The sequence below is a fragment of the Carcharhinus amblyrhynchos genome, chromosome 5 (genome assembly GCF_965287045.1).
Source record: "Carcharhinus amblyrhynchos chromosome 5, sCarAmb.v2.hapA, whole genome shotgun sequence".
Taxonomy (NCBI): Eukaryota; Metazoa; Chordata; class Chondrichthyes; order Carcharhiniformes; family Carcharhinidae; genus Carcharhinus; species Carcharhinus amblyrhynchos.
The window spans coordinates 108818821-108835905 of NC_137328.1; the positions used below are offsets into that span (position 1 = coordinate 108818821).

At 47.7% G+C, this 17085-nt stretch overlaps 1 protein-coding gene across 6 annotated transcripts in view; it reads right to left on the reverse strand.

Moving 5' to 3' along the window:
• The window catches only part of tenm3 (teneurin transmembrane protein 3), a 909202-nt gene that overhangs the window by 20056 nt on the left and 872061 nt on the right, over positions 1-17085 (reverse strand). For all 6 annotated transcript variants that reach the window (XM_080189440.1, XM_080189438.1, XM_080189437.1 and 3 more), the window contains 5 exons: positions 12742-13616; positions 10149-10324; positions 6671-6906; positions 3154-3450; positions 1256-2867 (listed from right to left, as the gene is read on the reverse strand). In XM_080189440.1, coding sequence (XP_080045566.1) covers positions 1256-2867; positions 3154-3450; positions 6671-6906; positions 10149-10324; positions 12742-13616 — 3196 coding nt within the window. The remainder of the gene's footprint in view (positions 1-1255; positions 2868-3153; positions 3451-6670; positions 6907-10148; positions 10325-12741; positions 13617-17085) is intronic.

The following is a 17085-nucleotide window of genomic DNA, read 5'->3' on the forward strand; positions in this document are numbered from 1 at the left end:
GTGAACCCCATAAAACAGTGTAAACATCGGCAGGACTGGAAGACTCTGCCGGCCACCAATGGTGAGTCACATCTGCCACTGAAAAACGCACTGCGTGACAGGAGATGGGGGAGAGGCAAGAATCATGCCGAGCCAAGTTCCAACTCCTAATTCCAGAATCACTAACATTTGATAGGAAGCAAACAAATGGAATGATGCCAGCGCTGCCTTCAAATGGTTATGTGTACACCAAATGGTGCAGTCTGTTTATGGAAGGAAGGCGGGGGATCTGACATATCTGTGAGCAATGAAGGCACTTTGCTTTTCAACTCAAGCTGGGTTATAAACAACAGATGTTTTTATTTCCTCTCACAATTTCAGCGTCAGATTTCCTGCAGACCTGTTGCCCTATCTAGCAAATTACAACCAATCCTTGGTATGCTAAAATACACATCAATCCCATCTTACCATCTCGGCAACAATATGTGTAGCGCTTGACCCTCTCTCACTGTGTCCGTCAATTATTTCCATCTCCAGAAACTTTTATTGAACCCATTTATACCACCTGCTCAGATGATCTCTGATGATAGAGCGGCACGGTGGCACAGTGGTTAGCACAGCTACCTCACAGCGCTAGGGGCCTGGGTTCAATTCCTGGCTTGGGTCACTGTCTGTTTGGAATTTGCACGTTCTCCCTGTGTCCGTGTGGGTTTCCTCCCACAGTCCAAAGACTTGCTGGTTAGGTGCATTGGCCACGCTAAGTTCTCCCTCAGTGTACCTGGAGTGTGGCGACTAGGGGATTTTCACAATAACTCCATTGCAGTGTTAACGTAAGCCTACTTGTGACTAATAAATAAACTTTACTTTGTCTTCACACGACATTTACTTCACAATTCACACTCAAGTAATTTCTAACTCAATTGATGGCCGTACTGAAAAATTGGCTTGGTGACATTTTAAAGTTTATTAATCACAAGTAACACTGCAATGAAGTTACTGTGAAATTTCTCTAGTCGACACCATCCGGCGCTTGTTCGGGTCCACACGCCTCACCACGTTTCAGAATGTGGGAGAAAACCGGAGCACCCAGAGGGAACCCACGCAGACACGGGGAGAACGTGCCACACAGACAGTGACCCAAGCCGGGAATCGAACCCGGGTCCCTGGTGCTGTGAAGCAGCAGTGCTAACCACTGTGCCACCGTGCCGCCCCAACTCCTTTTTTGCCAGCTCCTCGTTCAGTAAACGTGGCAGGTTTATTTGGCTACCTTTCTTACCTGTAATGTAGTCCTTGATATTCTCGACTTTGCCCACAGGGTTGTTGTTGCTGAACATGTACAGGTTGAATGGCGCCGGGTCGCTGGCCACCTTCGTCCAGACGGTGATGTCGGGCGTTGTCCACCGGCCAGCCAGGATATCGTAGTCCCTCTCTCCGAAGTGAATCAGCTTGGTCAGGGGGTCGTAGAGGCCGCCGTGGAACCCTATCACCAGCTGGAAGTCGGGGTTGGAGTCCAGGTAGATTTCTCCGTAGGCGGTATACTGAATCTGTTTAATCATCAGGCCATTGCTGCTGAACACAGCCAGTGGCGTGCCAGTGTTGTCCGAAGCAATGTAGAACTCCTCCCCGCTGCTGATCTCCATGGCAAAGACGTGGCCCTGAAGGTCGTAATAGAGGGAGGTGATCTCAGAGCTGGAGTGATTGTAGACGTGAGTTATCCGGTTTGGGTAGTTCAGATCAGCGTAGAAGAACTGAAGGTGCTGCCCAATGCTGGTCTTGCTGGACACACGTCGTCCCAGGCCATCGTAACGGTACAGTATGTTCCAGCCACCAGCCTTGCTGTAGACCCTGGTCAGAAGTCCCTTGGAATTGTACTCAAAGATGTCACCCCCCCGCTGATGCAAGAAGCCATCTTCGTCCATCCTGTACTGGACATCACCTAAGCGAGTGATTCGGTCCCGTAGGTCGTAGCGCAGTGGGGTCAGACGGGCGCTGCTCCCCGGGTTTAGCAAGTGCAGGTTGCCGTTCAGGTCGTAGTTGTAGCGCCACATGATTTTGTCATTCAGGTAGACGGTCTGGAGCTGCCCGTCCACGTCGTACTCGTAGCCGTACTTGGTGGTGTTGGCGAAGGGGCCGATCTTCATTTCTCGCTTCGTCACTCGGCCCATGTTGTCATACTGAATGGTGATCCAGTACATCAGCGAGCGGAAGATCTCGTACTGGATCTCCTTGATCCGCCCGTGCGCGTCGAAGTGCTTGGTGTACGTCATCACGGCCGTCGAAATGATCTGGTTGATGTCGTAGTAGATCACGCCAAACTTCCCAAACTGCTCAAACTTGCCCGAGATGTCGTCAAATTGGTACAGGTCGATGGGCAAGGGCGTCTCGTTGATGACCGCCTGCATGCTGGTCACCCGGAAGTTGTTATCGTAGCTGTAGTCGAAGCGGGCGTTGACCATGCCGTCTTCGCTGAAACGGAAGATCTGCCGGTCGATGAGGGGGCCAATTTGGCGGTACCTGATGGTGCAGATGAAGCCCTCGGTCTGCAGGTTGACCGTCTTGAGCACCCCGGCCGTCTCGTCGTAGGTGAAGCTGACGCGGGTGCTGTCGTACAGCAGCTCGGACAGCTTGGACATCCGCCGGTACTTGTAGAGGACCCGTCGGCCTGTCCCCAGGTAGGCCGTCTGCAGGAGCAGCCCTTCCTCACTGTAGTCCACAATCATGGAGGCGTTGCTCTCTGGGGGGTTGTAGATGTTACGGTAGTAGCCGATGGAGCGGATGGTCTGCATGGTGTGACGGGCAACGCTGGGCATCGTGACTGCGGACAGACGATCCAGTAAGTCATACTCAAAAATATACTGGCGTTGGCTGTGGAGAAGTAGCACCATGGACTGTAAAAGAGAACAGAATATAATCACACACTTAGGAATGGAAATGCAAATTAGATGACAAAAGAAATTAACATTCTGAATGATGATGCATTTGTTTAATTAAGTCATCCTTGACCTATAAGTCTTTAGCAAAGCTTGGCATAATCTACTTGGACATGTAAATGTGAAGCTTCAGATTATTTGCTTCAACTACATTATGTATAACTACACCAGGCTTAGCTACACTTCATTTTGTGTTTGATACGTTTAAGAGCACCGGGGTGCCGTCAAACCCTGTCTCCCTCACCTTGTCGAGGTACGTGTAACTCCAGGTCTTCCCGTCGTTCAGTACGCGGGACACTATCCTCCCCTGGGCGTCGTAATCGATTCTCTCCCCCAGCGGGCCCCGCTGGATGCCAGAGATCTGGCCGGTCGAGGAATAAGTGATGTTGACGGCAGTCAGCCGGCTGCTCGGAAGCCAGAGGGTTGGGTGGCCAGACTGGTCGTAGAGGATCCTCAGCTGGAACTTACGGTGATCGTCGTAGATCCTCTCAGTCCGGGTGGTTCGATCGAAGTCAATGGAGAGGAGGTTCCTGCCGTTCACCTTATACAAACACATCCAGGACAAATCAATTAGGAGTGTTCATCTTCCCACCCCCTTGTAGCCTCGCAGACAAGCTGGCTGCTTTTAAAGACTGTACAGACTGATTGATTCTTCCTCGGTGCAAATTACTTGACAGACCTCTTGAAGTCAATGAAGAGTGAGTTTATTTGTCTTTTAATATGTTAAAAGGCCACTTGGCTACCGTTCAGGCCTGTTCCGCATTAAACTATTGCAAGTTGACTGGCGCGTTATTAGTAAAAACATTTATTAGCACTAAATCTGAGATTGTCCACTTTCAAGTCTTCCCAAGGCACCAACCTGTCTGAGACCCATCAATATCTATAAGGTTTATTCATTTTAAGATAAAGAAGTAAGGTTTGATCTATTACCCAATTTGATTCACAAAGAATAAGGATGTTCCAGTGCACAGAGTAACCACAGCAATACCTTGCCGACCATAACCATGGACGTCCATGGTCACCAATGCCCTCTTAGGGCATGATGCCCCAAGAGATAGAGTACAAGGGGTAAAGTTGGTCAGTGACATTCCTATCGGATTAATGGTGGTTGGGGAGGGCAGCCAATCGATGACAGCTTCACTGTAACATAAATGTTAGTGAAATGCCACAAATGGGGGATTGATATTGGACAATCACAATCTCACGATGATGATGCTGTAACTCTAGTGTCTTCGAATATCATTATAATTCAGCTGCCAATACCCCAAGCCCCGGAATTCCCTTCCTAAACCTCTCTTTGCCGTTTTAAGATGCTATCTTAAAAACAAACTCTTCATCAAGCTTTGGTCAATTTCCTTATATGGTTCAGTTCTCGAGCTTTCATTTTATAACCCTTATGTGAAGTGCCTTGTGACAAATTACTACATTTTGGACACAATCTAAGTACGAGCTGCTGCTGTCATGTGGATCATCATTAACATGGGCTTCATGAGAAGGGTTTGGAGGGGCTGTCCGAGGTTAGTCAGTCACACTGCTCCTGCAATCTACACTGAAGGGTTGATGATGTTCATTGACAACTTGATGTTGAGTGAGTGGCACTCTCAGTGTAATATGCATCAAAATGTAGTGCACTGTTCATTATAACTAACACAGGTGTTGTATGACAATGTATTTCTCATTGCAAAAAACAGCCATTGTCTTGAACTCCCAGCTTGCAGCATGTATGAAGGGTGATACCACTGAAGGGTGATTGTTTAAAATTCAACTGTTGCAGGTTGTCAAAAATTGATCAACCATTATGTACCCAACTACACCAAAACTGGATCGGTGAGTCTTATTATTTTTCATGTTCATGGTAAGCAGATCTTCTCCCATTAACCCACTCTCTCAGAATCCTACAGTGCAGAAGGAGGCCATTCGGCCCATCGAGCCTGCACTGACAACAATCCCAGCTAGGCCCTACCCCATAACTCTGAGTATTTACTCAGCTACCTCCCCCTAACTAAGGGGTAATTTACCACGGCCAATCTGCCTAAGCTACACATGAAGGGGCAATTTAGTATGGCCAGGTAAACTAATCTGTACACCTTTGGACTGTGGGGGGGATCAGAGCACCCGGAGGAAGCCCTCACGGACACAAGGAGAACATGCAACCTCCACGCAGACAGTGACCCAAGCTGGAATCGAACCCGGGTCCCTGGCGCTGTGAGGCAGCAGTGCTAACCACTGCACCACTGCTCTGACCTGAAGGCCAACACCGCTGCTGTTCTTCAAAATGATGCCACTGGATCTTTCACAGCCAGTTGAGAGAGTAGGGTAGCTTGGCCAAAGACACAGTAGCATACCCTCAGTATTCTATCGCCAGCTTACATTGTTGTCCTCAAGCACTGGAGTCAGACTTGAACCCACAACGTTCTGACTCAGAGCCAAGAATGCAACTGACTGAGCCACAGCTGACACAAAGGGTTTTCCACACAAATTGGATCACCCTTGAATGATGAACAGTGGAAAATCAGAGGAGGGAGTGCACATTCTTGAAGAAGCCCTCCCTCTTCTGTGGTCATTGAATTAATGGCTGAAAGATCAGGCTGGTTTTGATAAGGGTTGTCTGTCTCCTCCCTGCCTACTTTTCCTGCCTGTTCTCGGTGCAGGAAGTCCAATAGGCCTTGGCACAGGAATAGAAAAAAATTTTCCCCAACTGTGTGATTGAAGGGCTGGGATTCCCCCAGCTCGCTGCGTTGCTCGAGTAGTAAAAAGTCTGACAACACCAGGTTTTAGTCCAACCGATTTATTTGATAATATTCTCACAAGCTTTCGAGGGGACAGCCTCTTCGTCAGGTGAATGGAGAGTTCTGGCCTCAGACAGAGCATATAAAGCACAGACAGTTTAGAGATGGATGGTCTCAACAGGGATCTTGGGTTCATGTCGCACTATCTGTAACCCCCGTGACTTGCCTGGGTTTGCAAAACCTCACTTACTGTACTGTCTGGAGACAATACACATCTCTTTAAACTGTGATCAGTGCTCCTACCACTCACATTGTCAGCCACTTCAGGTCTTGAACAGCAGGTTAGGTGTAAGGATTCGCATTTTAATCAGTAATCTCTAAACTGTCTGTGCTTTATATGCTCTGTCTGAGGCCAGAACTCTCCATTCACCTGACGAAGAGGCTGTCCCCTCGAAAGCTTGTGAGAATATTATCAAATAAATCGGTTGGACTAAAACCTGGTGTTGTCAGACTTTTTACTGTGTTTACGCCAGTCCAACGCCGGCATACCCACATCATTGCTCGAGTAGCACAGCGGACCAGGAGACATCAGCAGGAGGCCTTTAGTGGGAGTCGTGACTGGCATCTGGCCAATTGCAAGAATCCCAAGCCCTTTTCTTTTTGGCGTAATCAGCTCTGCGCTGGAAATTTCTCATTTTCCCACCCATTGGGCACTTAGGCTTATTTTTGGGGAGAATCCTGGCCAATAAATTTTCAACAAGAAGTGTAGATGCCGGTGTTGAACTGGGGTGGGCACAGTAAGAAGCCTCTCAGCACCAGGTTAAAGTCCAACTTTCGGAGCTTTCGGAGTGCCGCTCCATCATCAAGCGACCTAATCAAGGAGCAGCGTTCTGAAAGCTGGTGATTCCAAATAAACCTGTTGGACTTCAATCTGGCGCTGAGAGACTTCTTACTGTTTACAACAAGAAGACATTTCAGTTGCTTAACTTCTAACCCATTTAAAGAGTGGGACACTAACAGGAGACTGCTTACCCTCAGCTTGCGCCCAAAGATACTGATCTTTCCTCTGGTCTGTTCCTTTCTGAACCGCCACTCCACCAGGTTCAGACTGTTTTCCACAGGGAGTGTAATGTTGCGCCTGGCGATGATTGGATTCACGGTGCCAGCCAGGATGTGGGGCTCAGTCTGGAAGTTGGTGTCCATGCCATTGGCGTACATGACCCGGAGGGAGCTATCATAACCAACCTGGTAACTGTTTCTCAATTGATCTAAAATACAATAGAAAATTAATATTAGTCAAACTGTAAGCGCATATCTAAACATTAATATTCATGCAGTAATAACACGGCCGATTTAAAAGGCACCCCCGCCACAAGTCTACATTTTCATTTCCAAAGTATCATAATTCTTAAAGAATACAATTGAAAAATGATTTTTGGTGATGTTATCACTTAATACCTCTATTGGAGGAACTGGATTGAAATACATTAAATATTTATGTAATTTCTATTCTTATATTTTGCTGCTTCAATGTAAATTGACACTATACCATGTTCCGTTTGAGACTGGCCCCTACTCTTATCAAATCCATCATGTGAATTCAGCATAATTACTTTCGAAACATAAGGGTTATTTTCTCATTGGCCACACACTGACAAGTCGAGCTGGAATCTCAATGGCTCTTTAAATACTTGTCGTGTTCCAATATAATGAAGACCCGATCTTCAGAGACTAAGTAACTGAGGGGAAAGACGAACATGAGCTGACACAGAAAAGGTGCACAGAAAACTGGAAATACATTTCAGGATCCAGGGGTGGGATTTTTCCGGCTCGCTCGTCTCGAAATCGTAAAATCCCACCTGAGGTCAATAGACCTTTCCATGTTATGCCTCTCACCGTCACTTCCCGCAGCGAGCGGGCTGATAAAATTCTGGCCAAAGTGTCCCAAGCTGCATTGTTAGCTGCCAAACTCACCATCATTATTACTCTAATATGAAGATAGTCAATAGGTATTTTTGACACACTTTTTTTCAAACAAAATCCTTTCAGAGAATCCCTACAGCACAGTAGGAGGCCATTTGTCCCATTGAGGCTGTGCTGACAATAATCCCACCCAGGCCTTATCCGTGTAACCCCTTGTATTTACCCTGACTCTCAGGGGCTAATGGGTATGGCCAACCAGTCAAATCTATGCATGTTTTGGACTGCGGGAGGAAACCAGAGGACACCCACACAGGCACCGGGGAAATGTACAAACTCCACACAGATAGTCACCCAAGGCTGGAATTGAACCCATTTCCCTGGCGCTGTGAGTCAGCAGTGCTAACCACTGTGCCACCATGCCGTCCTTACCTGCGTCACTCTTTTTTCCCATTCCCATCTTACCGGTGACCAAATAATTGGAGCCAAGGAAAAAGAAAATGAGAGAATATAGGGGCGGCAACAGTGGTTAACACTGCTGACTCAAAGCGCCAGGGACCTGGATTCAACTCCTGGCTTGGGTGACTGTCTGTGTGGAGTCTGCACATTCTCCCTGTGCCTGCGTGGGTTTCCTCCAGGTGCTCTGGTTTCCTCTCACAGTCCGAAAGATGTGCCGGTCAGGTGCATTGGCCGTGCTAAATTCTCTCTCTGTGTACCTGAACAGGTGCCAGAGTGTGGCGACTAGGGGATTTTCACAGTAACTTCATTGCAGTGTTAATGTAAGCCTACTTGTGACAATAATAAGTAGACTTTAAACATCCAGCCATGTTGACTTCTCAGTTTGCCTACCGTTAAGTTGCTGTGAGCAGTGCAGACTTTCATAGCTGCCTTAATATTGTAGCAGCAGCCAAATCGCAACTCTCCCATCTGACTGACTTTCAAGGAAAGGCTGAGGTGTCAGGAGGGCTGGTACTGAGCTGCTCGTGGTATGAACTTCACTGCAACCCGTAGAACAAAAGGATTGCAAATCCATTGGGTTGCATTAACCCCAGTTAATATCTGAGCATCAAATCCCTGGGTGGGCATTTCAGAAAAAAAGTTGTTGATTCATATTTGACAGGTTAATGACTTTGTTAAGGAGTAGGCACGGGGATTTCAATTTCAACCCCTGTACTCCAGGGTCTGCACTTCATTCATTTAGAATATGCCCAGCTGTGCTTTACTCTCCTCAATATAGAACATAGAACATTACAGCGCAGAACAGGCCCTTCGGCCCACGATGTTGCGCCGACCAGTTAAAAAAGCAATGACCCTCTAACTTAAACCAATCCCTTTCCATCCATAAACCTATCCACGGATCTCTTAAACGCCCCCAAACTAGGCGCATTTACAACTGCAGCAGGCAGGGCATTCCAATCCCTCACCACCCTCTGGGTAAAGAACCTACCCCTGACATCCGTCCTATAACTACCACCCCTTAATTTATAGCTATGCCCCCTCGTGCTAGCTTTCTCCATCCGAGGAAAAAGGCTATCATTGTCCACCCTATCTAAACCTCTAGTCATAATATATGTTTCAATAAGGTCCCCTCTTAGCCGCCTTCTTTCTAACAAAAACAACCCCAAATCCCTCAGTCTCTCCTCATAGGACCTTCCCTCCACACCAGGCAACATCCTGGTAAACCTCCTCTGCACCCTCTGCAATACCTCCATATCCATCTCTCCGAACCGCCGCTGTTTATTTCTTCAGTGCTTCTCTGGGAACAAAAGCGGGAGGGTGGGAAGGCTTTGGAAAGCACATAGCTCCCTGACAGTGACTACAGCATAAAGAACCTTGTTGACTTATACCTGGTATTATCCCGAGGCTATTAATCCAGAACCTCAGCTGGTGTTCCGGGGATCTGGCTTCCAATCCCGCCACAGCAGATGATGGAATTCAAATTCAATTAAAAAAAAAATCTGGAATTGAGAACCTACTGATGACCATGAAACCATTGTCGATTGTTGGAAAAACCCATCTGGTTCACTCATGTTCTTTGTAGGGAAGGAAATCTGCTGCCCTTACCTGGTCTGGCCTACGTGTGACTCCAGAGCCGCAACAATGTGGTTGATCTCAGCTGCTCTCGGGCACCTAGGGATGGGCAATAAATTCTGGCCAGCCGCTGACTGGAGCCCCCATAAGAAACGCACGCAGGCACAGGGAGAATGTGTAGACTCTGCCCAGACAGTAAGAATCAGAAATAAGATATTAATCTTTTCTGATTCCTGAAACGACTTTTGCGGCACTTCTGCATTGCCAAGGAGCTCTGCTTTAAGTGGCATGGGCAGGAAATTCCCCATGGTTCTCCCAATCTCCCACAACAAGTTACTGTGAAAACCCCCCCTAGTCGCCACACTCGGGCGCCTGTTCGGGAACACTGAGGGAGAACTCAACATGGCCAATGCACCTAACCAGCACCGGAACACCCGGGGGGGAAACCTCGCCCTACGATTCCTGTGGCGGGCGGGATGGGGAGAATTCCGCCCCCTGGGCCTGACCATGGCTTTTGCTGAGGTTGGTGTAAGCAGTGTGCGGAGTATGGCCACTGTACCTTGAACAAGGGTGTAGAAGGCATCCACTGAAGAGAGATTGGTGGTGATGGTGACGTCATCCTCCCTGTTGGACGTTTCAATGTTCACAGTTATCGCCTTCTCCATCTCCCCGTGGAGATTTGCGACCACACCGGTGGGAAATGTGACGTTAGTCAGTCGGCCCTCGCTGTCATAGCTGGAGAAAACAGTGCAAAGAGTGGCTCTTTTAACAGAAAGATTTTAAAGGGTTTGTTTTCTAAATGCCTTTCCCTTCAAGGCAAATGGCCTTCCCGAAAAATAATAATGTTCCCTTCACTTTTGCCTTTGAAAAGCAAACTCTGATAATATATTTTTCAAAGACCTTTTTTAAACGCACCTCGAACAGAAATTCTCTTATATAACACTCAATGTGCAGAACACTTCCACTGACTGACCTAGAATTTCAGTTGAGATCAGCCCAGTGGAGCATGTACAATCTATACTGTCATGGAATCTTCCCGATTTCTTTAACCTCCTGAGGGAGGTGAATAACCACAGGCAACACATCCAAGAAGATCAAGCCAAAAATTCTCACTGACCTTGAACGCAACTGAGTGAAAAACCTCAGCTGACACAGCTCAGTCTGTCCCACTGTAATAACGGGCAGGGGGGAGTGGGGGGTGAGATTGGACAGGGCGAACAAGTCGCTATCATCTACCTCGCCCTCCTGCCAAAGAGACATTTCCTCAGCAATATTCTCTGAACAGGACTGGAATATGACGGGCAGAGGCAACTATGGAGGCTGAAGAGCCCGGCATGTACTGTCACCGCTATGGCCTGGGCTGGCTGGTTTGCCAGCGTGGTCTGGCGTCTGGGCCACTCCTGAAGGAGGTCAGGTTGGGGGTCACCGCCCTGACCACTACCCCAAGGTAAAGCTTGGGTTACTGTCTGTGCAGAGTCTGCACACACTCCCCATGTCCGCCTGGGTTTCCTTCTGGGTGCTCTGGTTTCCTCTCACAGTCCAAACGACGTGCCGGTTAGGTGGTTGGCCATGTTAGATTCTCCCTCAGCGTACCTGAACAGGTGCTGCCCGACTGTGGGGGCGAGGGAATTTTCACAATAACTTCATTCTATTTAAAGTTTTATCATTGTCACAAGTAGGCTTATGTTAACAACGAAGTTACTGTGAAAATCCCCTAGTCGTCACACTCCGCTGACTGTTCAGGTACATCGAGGGAGAATTTAGAAGGCCAATGCATCTAACCAGCACGTCTTTCGGACTGTGGGAGGAAACCGGTGCACCCGGAGGAAACACACACAGACACAGGGAGAACATGCAAATTCCACACAGACAGTGATCCAAGCCAGGTATTTATTGAACCCGGATCCCTGGCACTGTGAGGCAGCACAGCTAACCACCGTGCCACCGCGCAGTGTTAATGCAAGCCTACTTCTAACACTAATAAATAAACGTTAAAACTTAAGCCAATTGAGGACATCACAATTTTCCAGTTGGCAGCTGGTCCCCAGGTGGTGGCTGAAACATGGCCAGTGAGAGGAGGCGGTCTCTTGGTAACAAGCTCCCCCCTCCCTGGCTGCCGATGCAGCAAAATGGCCATATCTGTGGCCATTGGCCACCCGTTACAGGGGTTACCCTTCTCTACCCCTTACTTGGCAGGTTGCAGCTTTCTCAATGTTCCCACTTTCAGGAGGATTAGAATTGAAATGGTTTTGAGGGAGAATGGAGTAGAACAGCACAGTGTGTGTACCTACACCACATGGACTGCAGCGGTTCAAGAACGTAGCTTACTACTCCCTTTCCCAAGGGCAATGAAGAATGACCAATAGGAGGCCCTCATGTATTCAGGAGTCAGCCCACTGTCTGTAATTGGACGGTAAGCACTTCCTCTGGCCTTTAGTTGACCAATCAAACAGAAATTGCAATTTGGTGTGAATAATGGGAAGGGAAACCTGTGGCATTTATAAATGCTGTAAAGGGGATAGAAATTGCTGTTCCGAGGGCCTGGAATAAAACTCAATTCCCTTTGGTTAAAGTCTGATGATGGACTAGTTCAGCACGACCTGTGCTTGCCAGTTTGTGATTATCGAGCAAGTAAAGGCAGAATATTGGGATCCGTTGGATGTAGAAGTGGAAAAATGTCCGTACTCGCACATGACGAAAGGGCAAGGAATTGGATGTCTACCTGTTGATCTGGAACTATGTTCCAGCAAACAGCCTCCACTTTCACGAGGGTAGGAAGTCAAATGGAAGGTGAATAGAGTAGGACGGCGCTATGAGTGTACCTACACCACATGGACTGCAGCGGTTTAAGAAGGCAGCTCACTGCCACCTTTCCCAAGGGCAACTAAGAATGGGCAATGAATGCTGGCCTGGCCAGGGAAGCCCATATCTGAAAAACTAACAAGAAGAATCAAAAAAGGAAGCTCTGGAAACTCAAACAAAAGTCAATATCAAAATTCACTTAGAAGACATCAGTGCAAAAAATTCATGCCAAGCTAATTGGGCCAAACCTCACACTCTACCCACATTATAAAAGACACAGTTTTACAAACTGAAAACAATTTAATGTTCCACTTTTTTTTAGTTTTACAAGAAAATAAGGAAACTCTTACTCAAAGAAAGTTGTCCAGCCAGTCTTGTCGCTTTTTGTTGCCAGGAGGCCACTGTAGCTGTGGTAGGTGAGTAACACTAACTCCTGACCCTGGGCTGTCATGCCCTTCAGCCCTCCATTGGTCCCAATAGTCAGCCAGATCACTTGGTTGTCCGGCGACACAATCCGCACCGGCATGCGGTTGGGATCCCTTCGGATGCGCAAGGTATTCCCATTGTTGTCAGTCATGGCGGTGATGTCGTTCTCGTTGCTGTAGCTGAAGTTGTAGAGGTAGTCATTGGTGATCAGGCTCTTGGTGTACAGGTGTGTGCCGTTGATGTCGAAGATGTACAGCTCCTGTTCTGAAGGGGAGGCCACCTTGTACAGGTTCATCGACGTCAACACCGGCTTGTTCTTGGAGGCCGCTCGGATCCGAATATTCCCCATGTCGGCAATGTAGAGCGTGCCGTCTGGGGAGACAGCCAGCGAGGACGGGGAGTTGAGCTTGGCGTCTTTGGCATAGCCGTCACCAGTCTGGTAGCAGTCGCAGTTGACGTCGTTCTTGCAGTCACAGTCTGAGGGGGCACCGGCTAGGAGTGCGATCTCCCCGTCCGTGGTTACCTGCCTCACGCGGTTTATTTTCTTTTCATCGGTTTCGGCAATGTAGAGGACGCCGCTGTAGGACACGGAGATGGCACTGGCTGATTCGAGCGCCGTGTGGACCGCTTGTTTCCCCAGTGTGTACTCGACGCCGGGGACCTGGCAGTGCATGGGTCGACCAGCTGCAATGCGCACCTGGTGGTTCTCCGTGATCTGCAGCACAATGTTGTTGTCCAGCACGTAGAGGGAGTTGTCCATCGGGTTGATAGCAAGGTCTGTTGGCCACTCCAAGCGAACCTGACATTGGAAACACATTTGTTTTTACAACTGTACACATCACAAATGTATATTATTGAAGATCCCGGCTCGGTGGCACAGTGGTTAGCATTGCTGCCTCACAGCGCCAGAGACCTGGGTTCAATCCCAGCCTCCGGTCTCTGTCTATGTGGAGTTTGCATGTTCTCCCAATGTCTGCATAAGAACATAAGAAATAGGAGCAAGAGTAGGCCATCTAGCCCTTTGAGCCTGCCCCGCCATTCAATAAGATCATGGCTGATTTGTCGTGGCTCAGTTCCACTTTCCCGCCCTCTCCCCATAACCCTTAATCCCCTCTCTTATCAAAAACGCATCAACCTGCGTCTTAAATATATTTAGCGAGGCAGCCTCCACCACTTCAACGGGCAGAGAATTCCAGAGATTCACCACGCTTTGAGTGAAGAAGTTCCTCCTCAACTCCGTTCTAAACCGCCCCCCCTTTATCCTGAGGCTGTGCCCCCTAGTCCTACTGTCCTTTCTGAGCGGGAAGAGTCTCTCCACCTCTACCCTATCCATCCCATTCATCATCTTATATGTCTCAATGAGATCTCCCCTCATTCTTCTAAACTCTAACGAGTACAAGCCTAGTTTATTCAGCCTCTCCACATAGCTCAACCCCCTCAACTCCGGCATCAGCCTAGTAAACCTCCTCTGCACTCCCTCCAAGGCTAAAATATCCTTGCGTAAGTACGGCGCCCAAAACTGCACACAGTACTCCAGCTGCGGCCTCACCAATGCCCTATACAGCCGCAGCAAGACCTCCCTACTTTTATATTCAATCCCCCTCGCTATGAAGGCCAGCATCCCATTCGCCTTCCTGACCACCTGCTGCACCTGCAAGCTGGGTTTTTGCGACTCATGCACAAGGACCCCGAGGTCCCTCTGCAAAGTCGCCTGCTGCAGTTTTTCGCCCCGTAAGCAATAATGGGTTTCCTCCGAGTGCTCTGGTTTCCTCCCACACTCCAAAGATGTATGAGTTAGGTAGATTGGCCATGCTAAATTGCTCCTTTGTGTCAAGGAGACTAGCTCAGGTAAATGCATCGAGTTGTGAGGATGAGGCCTAGGTGGGATTGTGGTCAGTACAGACTCGATGGGCTGAGTGGCCTCTTTCTGCACTGTAGGGATTCTAGGATTAATTCCTCCTGAAAGGATGGAATTGTTCTTTAAGCAAGTTTATCATTTTGCCACAAGAAATTTTCACCCATATCTACATAGTGACTGAAGGCATTGCAAGAAGCACCATCCCTTTCAGCTCTGTAATACATTTCCCTCCTCTCCTGAGGCATAGGCTCATGTGTTTGTTTTTAAGGATCTCAAGGGGAAGGCAGTAGCCTAGTGGTACTGTCCCTGGACGAGTAATCCAGAGACCCAGGGTAATGCTCTGGGGACCCAGATTTGAATCCCATCACGGCAAATGGTGAAATTTGAATTCAATAAAAATCTGGAGTTGAAAATCTAATGATGACCACATTGTGATAAAACCCCATCTGGTTCAGTATGTCCTTTAGGGAAGGAAATCTGCTATTCTTACCGGCCTTGCCTACATGTGATTCCAGAGCCACAGCCACGTGGTTGACTCTCAAATGCCCGCATCCTGTGAATGAATTTAAAAACAAGTCCTCCATGGGAGACCATTTTGAGTCACAGATACAGGAAGGGAATATGAGCGACAAACACTCAGGGTCCTGAACAATTTTGTGGTACTGCACTGTTAATTCAACGTGTCTGGTTCTTGAGCAAGGAAAAGAGAAAGAAAAATGTTCTATCTTGCACAAACTGACAGGGCAAAATTGTTGCAATTATTTTAAAAGCTCAACAAGTGGTGACTGTGGAAGAGCCATCGAAGCCTAGCCCAATCATCTTGCATCTCACGTTCACTCAAACACAATATGCATCAGAGGTCAGCAAACAGTGTGGATGTACTTTAACTGCAGTAGAATGGCTGATTTTACTTTATTTTATTATTCATTTGTGGACGTTGCTGGGTGGCCAGCATTTATTGCCCATTCCTGCTTCCCTTGAGGAAGTGGTGGTGAGCTTCCTTCTTGAATAGCTGCAGTCCACGTGCTGTGGGGTGACCCACAATGCCATTAGGAGAGAATTCCAGGATTCTGACCCAGCAGCTGCTAAGGAATGGCGATATATTTCCAAGTCAGGATGGTGAGTGAGTTGGACAGAAACTTGCAGGCAGTGGTGTTCCCATATATCTGCTGCCCTTGTCCTTCTGGATGGAAGTGGTGGTGGGTTTGGAAAGTGCTGTCTAAGGATCTTTGGTAAGTTGCTGCAGTGCATCTCTAGGTAGTACACACTGCTGCTACTGAGCGTTTGTTGGAGGGAGTGGATGTTTGTGGATGTGGTACCAATTTTTACACACCTTGATCTATCAATTTAAGGATGAAAGGAATCTGAGCATGTACCGGTAAACCCGTTGCATTTTACTGACCTTCACAATAAATTTTCTTCCAATACACAAATATACAAGATAGTGAGTGCACCTGAACCATAAAAACAACTCACATCACATCGCTAATTTATGATGTGTACTAACCTGAAGCATTGTATTGTCCTCTGAGGAAAGGTATAAATTTATATCTATCATATAGGGTCTAAGTGATGTTTGTGGAAGATCTGGTTACTGTCTGGCACTGAAGGACTTTTTAACAATAAAACAACCTTGTCCCAATATTTTGCACTATTTTGTATTAGATGGGGGAGGTATAAAAGGCTGTAATGTTGGAACTAAGTGCACCCAAATATTTAACTCAAATTCCTCTGTTTGCTATTTTAATGAATGTGGTTTGAGTGAACGGATCTTAATGGATGTTTTATTTATATTGCACAGGCGATGGCTGAGTGGTATTATCGCTAGGCTATTAATCCAGAAACTCAGCTAATGTTCTGGGGACCTGGGTTCAAATCCTGCAATGGCAGGTGGTGGAATTTGAATTCAGTAAAAAATATCTGGAATTAAGAATCTGCTAATGATCAGGAAACTGTTGTTGATTTTCGGAAAAAACCCACTTGGTTCACTAATGTCCTTGAGGGAAGGGAATCGGCCGTCCTTACCTGGCCCAGCCTCTGTGTGACTCCAGAGCCACACCAATATGGTTGACTCTCAACTGCCCTCTGAAATGTCCTCGGAAGCCATTCAGTTCAAGAGCAACAAGGGATGAGCAACAAATGCTGGTCCAGCCAGCAGCGCCCATATCCCAGGAATTAATTTTTAAACAAATACGATGACAACCAGCAGAGAGGATGGGCAAGGACAATGTGTTCCCAATGCTGGAGAACTAAAATGAAACCAGTTTGATTTGTGGATTGCACAGCAGCAGGATTTGGACAGGGCTTGGCTGAGATGGGGCAGAGGGGGGTGGCTGGTTCACTCCCTCATCTCTACTTAGTAGGTTGCCCTGTCCGAAAGTAGTGAACAATGATAAAATTCTACAACCTG